The 15,862-nt window shown below is 34.8% G+C and overlaps 1 protein-coding gene across 4 annotated transcripts in view; it reads right to left on the reverse strand.

Annotated features, from left to right (window-relative positions):
- Window positions 1-15,862, reverse strand: part of NIPBL (NIPBL cohesin loading factor) — a 191,663-nt gene that overhangs the window by 108,730 nt on the left and 67,071 nt on the right. For 3 of the 4 annotated variants that reach the window (XM_060009583.1, XM_060009581.1, XM_060009585.1), the window contains exons 2-4: window positions 8,011-8,153; window positions 5,873-6,038; window positions 3,967-4,094 (exon numbers count right to left, since the gene is read on the reverse strand). In XM_060009583.1, the coding sequence (XP_059865566.1) occupies window positions 3,967-4,094; window positions 5,873-6,038; window positions 8,011-8,074 (358 nt within the window). In that variant the 5' untranslated portion in view covers window positions 8,075-8,153. The remainder of the gene's footprint in view (window positions 1-3,966; window positions 4,095-5,872; window positions 6,039-8,010; window positions 8,154-15,862) is intronic. The other variant, XM_060009584.1, reaches the window with a different exon arrangement.

Here is a 15,862-nt window from a genome sequence, read left to right on the forward strand (position 1 = left end):
AGTTTTTAAATGCTAGTTTGTTTTTACAAAGTAGGATATGGAGAAATGAAACAATGTTTCAGACTAAAAAATAAGCATATATAGTAAAAACCACAGAATATGTGACTGAAAGGTGAATACTCGAAGTTTCTTATTAAAGATATAAGTTATAAAAATGTAGTATAAATAGCCTCGGAAGACTTCCTTTATTCAACCTTACATTTATTTACGTCATCCTATACTCAATGCCCTTATCCTATTTCCTATTACAGGCATACCTCGGAGATATTGCAGATACGGTTCCAGACCACCGCAATAAAGCAAATATCGCAATAAAGGGAGTTACATGAATTTCCTGTGGTTTCCCAGTGCATATAAAAGTTATGTTTACACTATACTGTAGTCCATTAAATGTACAATAGCATTATGTCTAAAAAAACAATGTACATACCTTAATTTTAAAATACTTTATTGCTAAAAAATGCTAACCATTGTTTGAGCCCTCAGTGAGGTTGTAATCTTTTTCCTGGTGGAGGGTCTTGCTCAATGTTGGTGGCTGATGACTGATCAGAATGGTGGTTGCTGAAGGTTGAGGTGGCTCTGGCACTTTCTTAAAATAACACAACAATGAAGTTTGCTGCATTGATTGACTCTTTCCTTTCATGAATGACATCTCTGTGGGACGCAATGCCATTTGACACCATTTTACTCACAGTAAAACTTCTTTCAAAATTGGGAGTCAATTCTCACAAACTCTGCTGCTACTTTGTCAGCTAAAGCTTATGTAATATTCTAAATCCTTTGTGGTCATTTTAACAATCTTCATAGCATCTCAGCCACAAGTAGATTCCACTTCAAGAAACCACTTTCTTTGCTCATCCACAAGAAGCAACTCCTCATCCATTAAACTTTAATCATGAGATTTCAGCAATTAAGTCACATCTTCAGGCTTTACTTCTAATTCTAGCTCTCTTGCTATTTCTACCACATCTGCAGTTACTTCCTCCACTGGAGTCTCGTACCCCTCACAAGTCATCCATGAGAACTGGAATCAACTTCTTCCAACTTTTGTGAATGTTGATATTTTGACCTCTTCCCATGAATCATGAATGTTCTTAATGGCATCTAGAATGGTGAAACATTTCAGAAAGTTTTCAATTTGCTTTGTCCAGATCCATCAGAGGAGTTACTATCTATGGAAGCTAGAGTCTCATGAAATGTATTTCTTAAATTAGTAAGACTCGAATGCTGAGATGACTCCTTGATCCATGGGCTGCAGAATGGATGTTGTGCTAGCAGGCATGAAAATAACATTAGTTTTGTTGTACATCTCCATCAGAGCTCCTGGATGACCAGATGTGCTGTCAATGAGCAGTAATATTTTGAAAGGAATCTTTTTCTGAGAAGCAGATCTCAACAGTGGGCTTAAAGTATTCAATAAACCATGTTATAAACAAACATGTTTGTCATCCAGGTTTGTTATTCCATTTATAGAGCACAGGCAGAGTTGATTTTGCATAACTCTTAAAGGCCCTAGGATTTTCAGAATGGTCAATGAGCACTGGCTTCAACCTAAATTCACCACCTGTATTAGTTCCTAGCAAGACAGCCAGCCTGTCCTTTGAAGCTCTGAAGCCAGGCATTGACTCTCCTCTCCAGCCATGAAAGTCCTAGGTGGCATCTTCTTCCAATACAAGACTGTTTTGTCTACACTGAACATCTTTTGTTTAGCACAGCCACCTTCATTTTTTATTTTAGTTAGATCTTCTGGATAACTTGCTGCAGTTTCTACATCAGCACTTGCAGCTTTGCCTTGTACTTTTATGTTATGGAGATAGCTTCTTTCCTTAAATCTCATAAACCAATCTCTGCTAGCTTCAAATTTTTCTTGTGCAGCTTTCTCACCTCTCTCAGCCTTCGGAGAATTGAAGAGTGTTAGGGCCTTGCTCTGGATTAGGCTTTGGCTTAAGGGAATGCTCTGACTGGTTTGATCCTCTACCCAGACCATTAAAACTTTCTCCATCTCAGCAATAAGGTTATTTAGCTTTCTTAACATTCAAGTGTTCACTGGGGTATAGCACTTTTCATTTCCTTCAAGAACTTTTCCTTTGCTAGGTGGCTATATGGGACAAGAAGCCTAGCTTTTGGCCTATCCTGGCTTTTGACATGGCTTCCTCACTAAGCTTAAGCATTTCTAGCTTTTTTTTTTTCTTTTTTGCGGTACGTGGGCCTCTCACTGCTGTGGCCTCTCCCGTTGTGGAGCACAGGCTCCGGACGCGCAGGCTCAGCGGCCATGGCTCACGGGCCTAGCCGCTCCGCGGCATGTGGGATCTTCCCGGACCAGGGCACGAACCCATGTCCCCCTGCATCGGCAGGCAGACTCTCAACCACTGCGCCATCAAGGAAGCCCGCATTTCTAGCTTTTGATTAAAGTGAAAGACATGTGACTGTTCTTTTCACTTGAACACTTAAGAGGCCACTGTAGAGTTATTAACTGGCCTCATTTCAATGTTGTTGTGTCTCAGAAAATAGGGAGGCCCAAGGAGAGGGGAACTGCCAGTCCTGCCAAAACATACATTTATTGATTACACTGTCTTACACGGGCGCGGTTCCTAGTGCCCTCAAACAATTACAATAGTAACTTCAAAAATCACCAATCAGAGATCACCAGAACACATACAATAATAATAAAAAAGTTTCAAATATTGTGATAATTAACAAAATGTGACAGAGACACAAAGTAAAATGCTGCTGGAAAAATGGCACTGACAGACTTGTTCAGTGTGTGGTTGCCACACATTCAATTTGTAAAACAGGCAATATCTGAGAAGCGCAATAAAGCGAGGTGCAATAAAACGAGGTATGCCTATAGCCTTTCTTCCAATCAACAATCTCTCCATATTTTCTTTCATTCCAACACTCTTCCAGAGTATGTGTAATTCTAGCTTTCCTTTCACCATTCCTATCTGTCTCCTACGACTGCCATCTAGCTTATTAGTTCTGATGAAGATATAGTCTTGCCCTGCATACCTACCTTTGATTTCCTGAAAGGAAATTTCCCTGGATTCACTTTGGGAAATGGATAGTAACTATGCAATTGCTTTAAAAACACAACTTACACACAAATATAAAGAATCAACAAAGTAATACTATTAAAAAATAAAACTAAGAAATGGAATGGCAAGCTTCATGGAGGTACTGTCAATAAATGTGGCAATATTCTTGAATACAAGTAACCAATTAAATAAACTAGACCTTCCTGGGTTCTCTAAACTATTCCCTTCTGACTGTTTTAATCTTGAGAGGGAAGCAAGTACTTGGGCTTGCCTGATTCAGTAAGCTTCAGACCAGAACAATGCTCCTAACTTAAAGGTTCTTCTTGACTACAGAAAAATCATATCTGTGTTGGACATCACATTTTTATGGGTTTTCTAATGCTTACTATAAATAGAATTTTCCTTAATAGTAATACTTATTATAAACCTTTTTCTATTGCTAAGGCAACAGAAGTGTTAAACCAATTACTACATAACCATGAATATAGTCACCATCGATTCTAAAATTAATACCTGGTATAATTATTTATACATGTACTACATGTTGAGAAGCTCTGCAGATATTTTTATTTATTATTTGATTAATGAAGACTCCTTTCATATCTATTCTATGATTTTTTTAAATAAAAAAATTCCTAAAGCTCTTTCATTGAATGAACTAATAAAGTCTGAAATATCTAGCAAACCACATATTAAGCTTTGCCTAATTCCCAAGGAATTTAGTTACATATTAAACTGCAAGAATGTTAACATCCGTTTAGTTTCCTTTTCGTTCTTGGCTTCATTCAAGGTATCAACACGGCATTAACAGATGACAAGCTAGCTTGTTAAAGGACACACCTGACTTTAATTACATGTGAAACAAGTTCTAATATGGGACACATTAAAAATATATATATATACTATGAAATTCAATTATTAAAAACCTCACCACTTTGTACATATCTGTTCTGCATACTTTTCTCCCTGAAAACGTTAGGACTCCTCGCCAGGATGGCCTGCAACAAGACTGGTATGTCGCCTTCTGGATCATCACTGCCAAGGTTATCTTTCAACTCTCTGGCATTGAAAAAATAAATACAAAACATTAAAACAGTGATGGATGATTAAGAATTCACCAGTGAAATTCAGAAAATGCTGAGGCAGAAAATCAAGAAGACATGGTATAAAAATAAATTACACAAGCATGTCTAACAGTTTCGTGGATTTTTGAAGACGCTAATCCTAGAAGAAAGAGAATTATCAAAAAAATGATAGAGGGGAGTTCTTCTACGGACTTCTTCCTCCCCCCATTTTATTTTAAACAGAAAAAAAAAAAAAGAACCCCAAACATTATTTTATGGAATTTTAAGTTTATTTAAGAATGTTCATATTAGTTTCAAAGGAGAAAATAGTGTCTATTCTAAACTATTCAAAATAATGGAAGGGTAGAAGTGATAATTATGCACAGAAGTTGATATTTGGGCTTGGAATATATTTTCTCCCTTACATCTGAATGTGAGTGGATCTGTCTTTTTGAGCATGTCCTCTGAATGAAATAATGTTGGCACATTGGTTAAGACAAGACCCAAGGTTACATAATTTTCCCCTCTTTATTCTCTTCTCAAATAAAGCCATCAGGGGAAAAAACCCAAGCAAGTGGTTAAGAATAGCTGCAATTAGGAAGTAGCAAATTAAGTTCACAACTATGGAAGGTAAATGATAAAAAAATTAAATATAGGCAGTATTTTAAATCTTATATTCTACACGTCACTGTTCCACTCATTAAATCTAGTACGATTCATAAAGATGGTATCCACTGATAAAATTAATTTCTGGGGGCAATGTTAAAGCAGCTCTCCATACAGTAAATCATAACTATACATGTGCTATTTCCCTTATCTCTTTAAATATGTGGTGAAAACTTTTGATTAAGGATGTACATGTATAAGAAGTGATATAATATTTAGACACTGTTGAATTTCTGGAGTGACATAACCAATCATTTCTCAGTTTCTCCATCAGAAAATTCACATTTAGTATTTCACCTAAATTCATCAGCTTTAAAAATGGCCCTGAAGTATGTGCTACAGCTAATGGCAGAGACCTCTCCATTATAATGTGCTTTATCCTCATTCCCCTAAATAATGAACTTTAAGTTAACCAACAGTAAAAGAATGGAAGGACACATGAGTACCGCTGAGTAGTGGCTTCTGAACTTTTTTACATTTTTGTGTTGAGATATTACAAGTATTTACTGCTTTTGTAGTAAAAAGTAAATTTTAAAAAGTCTACTCGTGCAAAAGTCCTGTAAATAAGCTACGTAATTTAAGTGCATATTATTTGAAAAGTCTATTGTGTGAAAATACACACCTATGTTCAGATTGTATGATAAATTCTAGAAAAAAATTAGTCCCAAATTCTGTAGTAGCCTTGAAGTTAATCTTTGAGTTCCTGTTATACTTTACATGAAAAGCATGTAAGCCTACTCCAAATAAAGCCAGCATTAAAGTCCCTAGTGCCTGGGAATTCTAACTACTCCAGCAATTCCAGGAAAAAGAGAGCTAACTTCGTGAGCAACATTAGACCTCTGCACACATCCGTCTTGATGAATCCCATGATTATTATAAGAATCGAAAAGATCCTCATAGAATCACATGGTCAGAACTACTGTCTCAAAATAACTATGGCCTATTTAAATCTCATTAATATCTCATCACAGGCTATATTCTCACTTGGATATTCAAATAATTTAAAATAAACTATGTATTAAAATTTTTTGAAATGAAAGTAAAACCAGGAATACTGATTCTCTTAGTAAGACCAAAACTTTTCATTTTATTTCAGATTGTACTTACATGTGATCTGTTGATACCTGGTTGAGGCTATGGACAAGCTGTGAAACCAAATTATCATCCCTACAGGCCAAAAGGCAGTTCACCTCTTCTGCTATTCGTGCATTAAAGAGAAGGCTCTTTGTAGTTGTAGCAGGTAAAGGGGATGGAAGAGGCAGCTGGTTCAGGACTATTGGGAATAAAATCATATTATTAGAAACTGAGTGACAGAAAGAAATCTCTTTAGTGTTTAAATGTATTTGGGGATTAAAAATAAGTTATAAATATAAATGTGACAAATTTATTAAAAGGCATTCCGTCTCTCCCCCAATAAACCCCAAACAACTCTATTAAAACTCCCCAAACGTCCCTTGGACCATAATAGATTATACTACTCTCTAAGAATAAAACTCTGTGCTAACTTTTCATGTCTTAAATCTTTATTAATTTAATAAGTGAGTAAAAAAAGTAGGGTTAAAAACTAAGTAATTTCCAAGAACTGAGACTGTATTATTTCTGTTATAAGATTTATCAGAATCAAATAAATAAACCAAGTAACAATACCTGACTCTTCACCAGATAGACAAGTAATGTGTGTTTTTAAAAGCTTAAATAAATACAAAAATAAAGAGTTCACTTTGGTAGCAGAATAATGTCCACAGAATAGGATTCTGAAGGAAGAAAAATATCTAAGGAATTTTGCTTTAAGTTATAAATTACTAAATAGTCTCTCTTCATTTTATTCTGACAGCAAACAAAAGGGCATAAACGTTTTACAGTAGTTTAAATTCAGTTATTTAATGTCTTCATATAAATGAAATTTGTTCATTTGTCTAAACTAATAGTTAAAGTTAACTACAGTGTCTTTGTTTTTGGTTTAATTTCTAATCACCTATATAGTATAACTATCATGCCACTCAGCCACAATGGGTAATAACACGGTTTCTATTAATAAAAACACTGGAAACAAATTATTACTTAATAAGTAGGGCTTATTGGGCAAATTTTTAAAATGAGGTACAGCTGAGATAATGGGCAGACACCGCACCCCCCCCCAGCAAAGAAATTCCTGGTAGTATATTTGATTCTGTACTCCTACATATTATATGAATTTATGCCTTACCTATAACAAAGTGATAACCAAAACTAAAGACTGTTTCAAAAGCTTTCTTACCTGAGTTATTCTAACCCTACTGGCTACTTTCTTGTTATGTCAGATTTTATAAACTAGCCCTGCTGCAAAGCTGTAGGCTGTTATCTATTTTACCCCCACTTAAACTAGCTGGAAATTAATAACAGAAAAAAATAGTATTTTGGGGAAAACAGATGAAAACATTTCTTGAAGTTATTTTCTTATAGCTCCTTTTATGAAGCCCCATATCTTGCATAATGCTTGCTATACAAAGAAAAGTATGTCATCTCCTCACAGTCTACCCTCCCCTCTCATATCTCTTTTTCCCTTTATTCAGGTAGGATAAAGACTAACATTGTGAGGAGCTTTTTGCACTATTACCCAGGGACTGAGAATCAGAGTTGCCTACCAAAAGAATGAGTCCCTAAAATATTATGCTACACTAATTAAATCTCAAGAGAATGAAGATGTTCTTAAACTTAAGTGTTCAGGGTAAAATAGGCTCTTGACATCTATGACAAACTCCAAAAGATTACTAAACATGACATCCAAAATAAACGTCACTAAGAAATCAGATTATGTTGGGCTATCAAATTTTCTTCTTTGAAGGGCAGTTTCACTTACCATTTCCATAAACGCTTTTTTAAAAGTCTGTAATAGTTCCTATATGCAAACCCATGCTTCTCTGGTTTTGATTTTTCTTAATGCTTTGTTTCATCTTCTTTGATCCTTACTTTTGCATTTATCCCTTTATCATATAAGACCTTTAAACAAACACACACTACCATTTCTTAATGGGTCCTTAGCATGAAACAGAAATTAAGGTCTTATCTATTATTAGTTGACTACACTAATTCTGTTACTTTCACATTTATGCCAATAAACCAAAGAAAATAATGTTGTGTGTCATTCAAAATCTAAAATCTTTACACATTTTGTTATTTATGATGCTGCAAATAATTAATGTTACAGTCTCTTTAAAAATCAATGTCAAAGTAGAACATAAATTAGATAAAATAACCAAACTTACGGTCTGTGAGACTAGCAATCCCCGCAAGAGTAGTGATGGGGACATGGGGCATATCCCCATTCATCCTGAAGTTCTGGAATGGTGTTGCCTATGAAAGTACTTAGTTCAGGTGCCAGCTGTCATTACTTCCCATTTCCCAAACACTGCAACAAAAAACAGACAATTATTTGTAACAATATGTCGAATATATTACTACTAGGGAAGTGCTTAAAAAATAAAATTTTCTGCTTTTCTTGTTTGCTCAAGCTATATAACAATAATAGCCATCATGCATACACCACTTACTGTATGTTACACACTGCAAAGTGCTTTGTATACAATAACTCATTTAGTCCTCACAACAACCAACTAAAGTAGGTACTATTATTTTCTGCATTTTACTGATGAGGAAATTAATTTACATGAAGTTTCAAGTAATTTGTGGAGCAAAGATTAGAACCCAAGCAATCTGGCTCAAGAGTCCGTGTAACTAGTAGGCTATATTTCCAGACAGGGATACTCAATTTTGACAAGCACTATTTTCTTTTCCACATCATAAATACATAAAAATTTAGCTTCAACTTGCCTTTCTAGTAAATAATGTGCACATTATTAAAAGATTTGTCTTACTAAATAGCTTCATAAAATAAATGGCAAACAAAAGAAGTCTGCTCTACATCAATTATCTAAGACATAGTGCTAAAATAGAAAACTGAATTGTAATTTTTAGTTTAAACAGTTTAAATGTTTTTGTTTTTTGAGGTTATACCTGCTAGTCATTAACTTTTAAGAGAACCTCTAAGTTTTTTGAATTAAAAACTTCAAAACAGTGTAATGATATAATAATAACTCCCCTTACTCCTATATCTTAATGCAACTTTACAATTTAAGTTGTTTTCATTAAAAAAGTAGAAGTATATAAGTAGTTAAAATTAAGAACTTTCTTTTTCCTCACTTTTATGATAAATGAGATATACTGAGAAACTTCCTAAAACATATATGTATGGTTTAACAGTTAAAAAGCATCCATGGAACCACTCTAGCAATCTAGCTCCTTCTAAAGATAACAACTATCCTGTCTTTTTATCAACAGTAATCATTTCCTTTTCTTTTTATTCCTTTAATGACTTTTATATGTACATTCTTTTTTAGTAGCTGGCTAAGGAAAAAACACTGTTTTCCTTTGATGAATGACTGACACAAAACTTGCTAGTAGAAGCCCACTATAGGGAAAAGGCACAGGAAATAGTATAGGAAAGATACAATTACTACTGGCTATCCTCTATTTTTCCTTTTGCTACACGATGGACTTTACACTTTGAAGTAATTAATTTGATTATTTAATAATCACTAAAGAAGTTTAAAGAAGCACTGCATATTTAACAGTTGCATCAAGCACTTTAAAAAAATCAGTCAGAATTTAAAAGCTGACAGAGTCATCAAAACACAGTACAGTTTTTCTAAGTTTAGGTTAATAAGAAAGTTCCATTTTATGATTAGTAATTGATGGGGGAAAAAAAATCACTGAATGCAAATTATGTATGGAACAGCACAAAACCTCCTGTTATTCATACATGACTCACTATTGAACATGTAAATTGCCATATTCATTCAAGCAGATTAAGTAACAAGTGACCATGTTTAAGTATTTAATTCAGAGGATAGGAACCCATAAAGAACAATATGCTAGGGGATTCTATTGTGGGCTATTTGACTTTATTCTATTTTCCTGAATTTCAGAAGAGTAACATGTAAAGTAGACCCAACCCTAGGCTGGAGGTTTTTTTAGCCTAAAAAGATTTACATATTAAGTTATCATGTGTGAATTGGAAGATTAATAAATCTAACCATAATATTTTTCTCAGTTGATATAATAAAGGCATCTAAACACTCTGATGTCAACTCAAAACTGGGAGTAAGCGGGGGAAAAAGCAGGGAGCAACAGTGCTTGCCTGGTGCTTTAACTATGAATTAAGTATTTGGCTACTGACAAATATTTACACCATACTGCTGAACTGTGACAACTTCATGTAATCGAAGATTTTGAAGAACAGAAGACTTCGGTAGAAACAGACTTACAATTGTAGCTAAGGTCATAGATCTTAATGAATATGAGTAATCTATAGAAATGTTGCTGCCTTATGCTAGAAGGTGACCAAAGACCATCAAGAAACAACATTCCTAGAACTCTAAAAGTGAATATACACACTCCTAATTAGACATGGCATTTCTGGCTCTGGATTGGGTAGTGTTTGGTTCACCTGCCTCTGTGAAAGTACACTGTCTTTCATGAAACTACCAAAACTGAAGCTGAAAGTCATTATCTCTGGGGAAGAATGTGTCCAGAATGAAATGGTAACCAAATGGTAAAGGTTATAATGAGTGATTTAGAACTGTCGCTTAAGGCAGTGCTTTATTTAAAATCTGTGAATGGTGACTGATAGTAGATTGTAAGATAAATTTAGTGGGTTGAGAGCAATACTGAGAGAGATGGAGAGAATAGAACTGTAAGGCTACACTGCACATTGCTTTGAGAGTCTAGGTAACATGTCTTTCTAATGATGGGTCACCAAATCAAAGCAGTTTGAAAGTTGCTGATTTAAAGAAATGGAAGAGTAAAGAAAGTAGCCCACTGCGTAAGTGGTAATGAGAATGAAATAAAATAATGCATGTAAATCACTTGACATATTACCTGGCACATAGTAAGTGATCCAGAAAGTTAACAATGTTACTGCTAACTGGAAAAACACTTCCGGAGGAGCAGAGGGGAAACACAGGTGCATAAGGGGAAAGGGGTCTTTCAATACAAGACACCTACAATTACTAATCGTTAATTAGTGGAAGATATTTTGGTAAATTTCTATTTCAGCCCATTATAATGAGTCTGAAGGGAACTTCTAAGCACTTGCCAAGATTTTTAAAGACCCTAGTCCTTCACTCATTTAATTTCACTTCAAAATTTATGATTTCCTAATGTAAATGATAGAAATGAAAATAAAACAGTATTGGTAAAAGTTATAATAATAATATTCAAATTGAAATGGATTTGGAATAAAAGGCAATCTCATAATCTGATGGTAGATAAACTTTCCTGGACGGCCACTTTGTACCCCACAGCCCCAAAATGTGTATAATCTGTCTCAACAATTGCACTTTTTTAGTAGTGAAAAACTGGTAGAAATGATAACTAACATTTATTGAGGACCTACTATATAATAAAAACTGGTAATAAACACATCAAATGTACTCTCATTCAATTCTTATATAAACCTGAGGTACTAATATTCCAGTTTTATTTAATGAGGAAACTTCTTGATTTGTCACATTATCTCAGAAATCTTTCATAAATGCAGATATGTCTCCTTCTTTTTCTAATATTATTTTATAGCTCGACTGAAATATCAAATTTAAATGAATATTATTCAGTAAACTATATCATGTAAATATAAAGTAAGGCAACTATGGCTTTATGGAATCAGATTCCTTACTTGATAATTTATAACCATGTCTATTTTGAACTTGGTTCACATTTTATGGTACTTCAAGTACTCTTACTTTCTTCTTGATCGGACTATAGAGCAGTAAGGAAAACTCACGTTGAAGAAAATCAGTCTTTGATAAAAGATTATAAAGAATAAGTTAACACCCTCATACTTTTTATGCTGAGTTAATAACTTCTAAAAATTGGCATAATATAATAACATTTTATTAAATATTGTCAAGCACAAACCCCTTATTTCCTCCATTTCTGAGCATATCATCGATGAGATAAATGTATGCTAAATATAAGATATCAATTTGGTAACTTTTCCCATAATAGCCATTCAGTCTGCCTTAAATTAATAAGTGAAATTCCATTAAATTGTACTTTGTATTGTTCTCCAGAAAATATGTGTCACCTTTTTTTGGACCTAACTAAAGCATTTTCCTTTTACCTGATAGTTAAAATAGTCTCAAAATGTCATACTAGGTTAGATCAATAGCTCATCCAAACCCACACAGCTAGCTACTCCTTGAGTTATAAATGGTAGCCAAAAGAACACACTGTGCTTTTATAGTATTGAGCCCTTCATGACGATGCATCCAAAATACGTATTCTGTGTCACTGTGTCAGACACTATGCTAGCCAAGCAAAGTACAATGGTTAACAAGATGGCAACAGTCTCTATCGTTCGAAATTTGAGTCTGGCTATGGGAATGTTATAAAGGGAGTGTATCTTCCAGGAGGAGAAAAGGAAAAACAATAATTGAATTAAAACCTGAACCATTTGTGACAACATGGACCTTGAAGGCATTATGGTAAGTGAAATCAGTCAGAGAAAGACAAATACTGTATGATCTCACTTATATGTGGAATCTAAACACACACACGCATGCGTGCGCACGCAAACACACAACAAAACTCAGAAAAAGAGATAAGAGTTGTAGTAAACAGACACGGGGGTGGGGGAGTGGCTCGTGAGATTGGAGGAAGGTGGTCAAAAGGTTCACATTTACAGTTATAATTAGCAGGGATGTAATGTACAACATGATGACTATAGCTAATACTGTTGTATGATATATAGGAAAGTTGTTAAGAGAATAAATCTAAATCCTAAGAGGTACAAGGAGAAAAAAATTTTTTCCCTTTTTTCTTCCTGTTTTTAAATTGTATCTACATGAGAAGACGGATGTTAGCTTCTCATATAGATACTGCAAACTGAAAATAATATCAATGTGTACAGTTCAAGCCCATTTTTGCTTAAAATACATGTTTACACAAATGATAGGCATGAAAAAAGGTTCTTTAAGAATATATTTTTTAACCATTAGCAATGGTTAGGATGTATTCTGGTATTTTGGGGAATTCCTATTTTTGTAATATTTATATCTGTGTTGCTTGGATTTAAAAAAAAACTATTAGACAATTATTTTATAAATCAGAACAACAATGATATAGAATATGTATTGAAATGAAAAACATTAAATGAGCCTTCTAATAGGTGCTGCTATATGTACACAGATTTCTGTGGTATATTTGTATAATTATCTATGAAACCTATGTTAAGAATCTACTGTATGAAGACCCGGTGCTAGGTGTTAAAGACTAATATAATATGCAGGGTACATTAATAAGCACTTTGGCCAGAGCATAAGGCCAGAAAGATGAATTAGACCCTGCAAAAGTATTTGTTATGAAATGTTGATTTCTTTTTTTTTTTTTTTGGTGGTACGCGGGCCTCTCACTGCTGTGGCCTCTCCCGTTGCGGAGCACAGGCTCCGGACGCGCAGGCTCAGCGGCCATGGCTCACAGGCCCAGCCGCTCCGCGGCATGTGGGATCCTCCCGGACCGGGGCACAAACCCGTGTCCCCCGCATCGGCAGGCGGACTCTCAACCACTGCGCCACCAGGGAAGCCCTGATTTTTTTTTTTAATACCCTTGATATAAATGAACTTAGTAAGACTAAAATAAGAGTGATAAGGAAGATGGGGTGGTAGAGAATGAAAATAGAGGCAGTAAGTTGTTGGAAGAATACTGCAATATTGAAATATAATGATGGTCTGATTTTGGATTCATTCAGATTAAAATGCCAAAGTAACATCCAGTTGTAGGAGATGTCTAAAGTAGGAACTTGGAAATTCTGGAATCGACAAAAGAGGTCAGAAATACAGTTATAAATATGGAAGTGATCCATAGAAGACTGGTAACAGTTAAATTATAATAACAGATGAGACAGGCAAGAGACCAGGTAACTTTTGTAGTAGAAATTTTTTTAGCACTTCTTACATGCCAGACATTAACACATACATTTCCTCAATTACCAAAGTCAGAGGATTGTGAAGATGATCTCTAGCTCAGAGATGCAAAAATAAGGCTAAAAGCCTAAATGTTTTGCCTGTGGCTACACAGCACACAGCAGAGATGATATGTGAACTCAGGTGTTTCTAACCAAACCTTACATTCTCAAGCATATCTGAAGGGCATAAAACTGGGAAATATCTACATTGCTAGGACAGAAAAGACAAACCAATAAAAGGTAAAGGAAATGTTCCTCAGTGAAGCTAAATGTTTGTTGAAGGTCTCACAGCTTGTAAGTGACCTAGTCAAGACTACAAATGTTTGGATTTCTAGTTCAGTATTCTTTATACTACATTGTCTTACATGATTATAACATTATTTTGAATAAACCAACATTTTATATGTGTGGACTATTTAGCTAATTAGCACTTTTCTTCCTTAGTAATGTTAATTTCTTTTTTTCCTTCTTTTTTCTTTGGTGAGGAAGGAGGCTCCCTCCCGAGAGGGCTTAAAACTGGTACAGTTTTATTGTCTCAGTTTATATTACATTTAATAGAATAAGCTATCTCAAATTCTTTTGGGAAATAGGTGGCATGTAAATCCTACGTAGCTAGATAAGTAAATAAATACATGTTGTACTATTTACTATTTTAAATAGGTAACAGCGACCCCCTAGAGTGGCACCTCTCCAGCAGAATCCTTTCACTTTATCAAGTTACCTCCAGATTCCTTTTTGCTGCCTACTATTTAAGAATGAATTTTTCATTCTGTTTAAAGACACTTCCAAAAGACCTTCTTCAAATCCTAGCTCAAAAACAGTTCCCAATCAGCTGTCTGTAAAAATTTTCACTTCTTTAAAACATTTCTCCCTTTCTATAGTTCTAAATTATTTCCATTAAATAAGAAAAATGCAAAATAAAACAAAGCTCTAAAGCTCTCTCTAAACACATGCTTTGCTTTTGGAATCCTGAGCTCTCTGCAGCCACCATGCTGGATACCAATAACGCGTATTCAGCAATGTTGTTATATCTTAATATATTTAGTATGTAATAGGAAGATATATTTACATTACTGAGTACTATTATGAAGAGAAAGAGGGCTTCCCTGGTGGCGCAGTGGTTGAGAGTCCGCCTGCCGATGCAGGGGACACGATTTCGTGCCCCGGTCCGGGAAGATCCCACGTGCCGCGGAGCAGCTGGGCCCGTGAGCCATGGCCGCTGAGCCTGCGCGTCCGGAGCCTGTGCTCCGCAACGGTAGAGGCCGCAACAGTGAGAGGCCCGCGTACCGCAAAAAAAAAAAAAAAAAAGAGAGAGAAAGAGAAGTCACTAAGAAGTAAATCTGGTTGAGATTTAGGGTGTCTCAAAAGCACTTTATAGAATATGTGTATGTTCACTGAGAAGTAAAACAATTAGTATAACTTTATATATTTCTCTAATCAGTCTTGTTCTTATCAATTTATTTCACATGCATTTTTATTTGAACTGACTTTAACAAAAGTTCATATTACCTTAAAAGGTCCCCCTTGATTATGACAGTTAAACTGACTTACAGAGGTGCAGAGTAGTTACATGATGTCTAATGATAACAAAATACACAAAACTGCAAGCTTCATCAGGAGAAAAATAGTCCTGAGCCCTGGAATTTGTTTTGTTTTTTTTTTTAAAAACATAGAGGCCATGGAGGAAATTTCCAAGTGCTACTACGAGTTATTTGGGTTACTAGTACACCTTCACATCGAAAATTTTATTTCTCATTCTTTTCCACTGCAAAAGAAAGAGCCTATCTCAATATAGTTTAAGACTGATTCTTATAACACAAGATGATTTCCTATACAATGGTATTAGAAATACAAAAATCAAACAATGGTCATTTTATTTCTTTCTAAATGAGGCTGAGGTCTTAAAGAACTATAACATTTGGATGTAGGTCTAACCTACAACTTTTGACCATTACACACTTGATGATACACAATTAATTTAATCTAAATTATGAGAGAAAATGCTTTTATGTAAAATTACTGAAGAGTCCACAAGAGGGCACACTTTCAACTACTGTAAAAATTTTTAATTCACTTTTTTTTCTAGTGCATCAAAT

Source organism: Delphinus delphis, chromosome 3, assembly GCF_949987515.2.
Source record: "Delphinus delphis chromosome 3, mDelDel1.2, whole genome shotgun sequence".
Classification (NCBI taxonomy): Eukaryota; Metazoa; Chordata; class Mammalia; order Artiodactyla; family Delphinidae; genus Delphinus; species Delphinus delphis.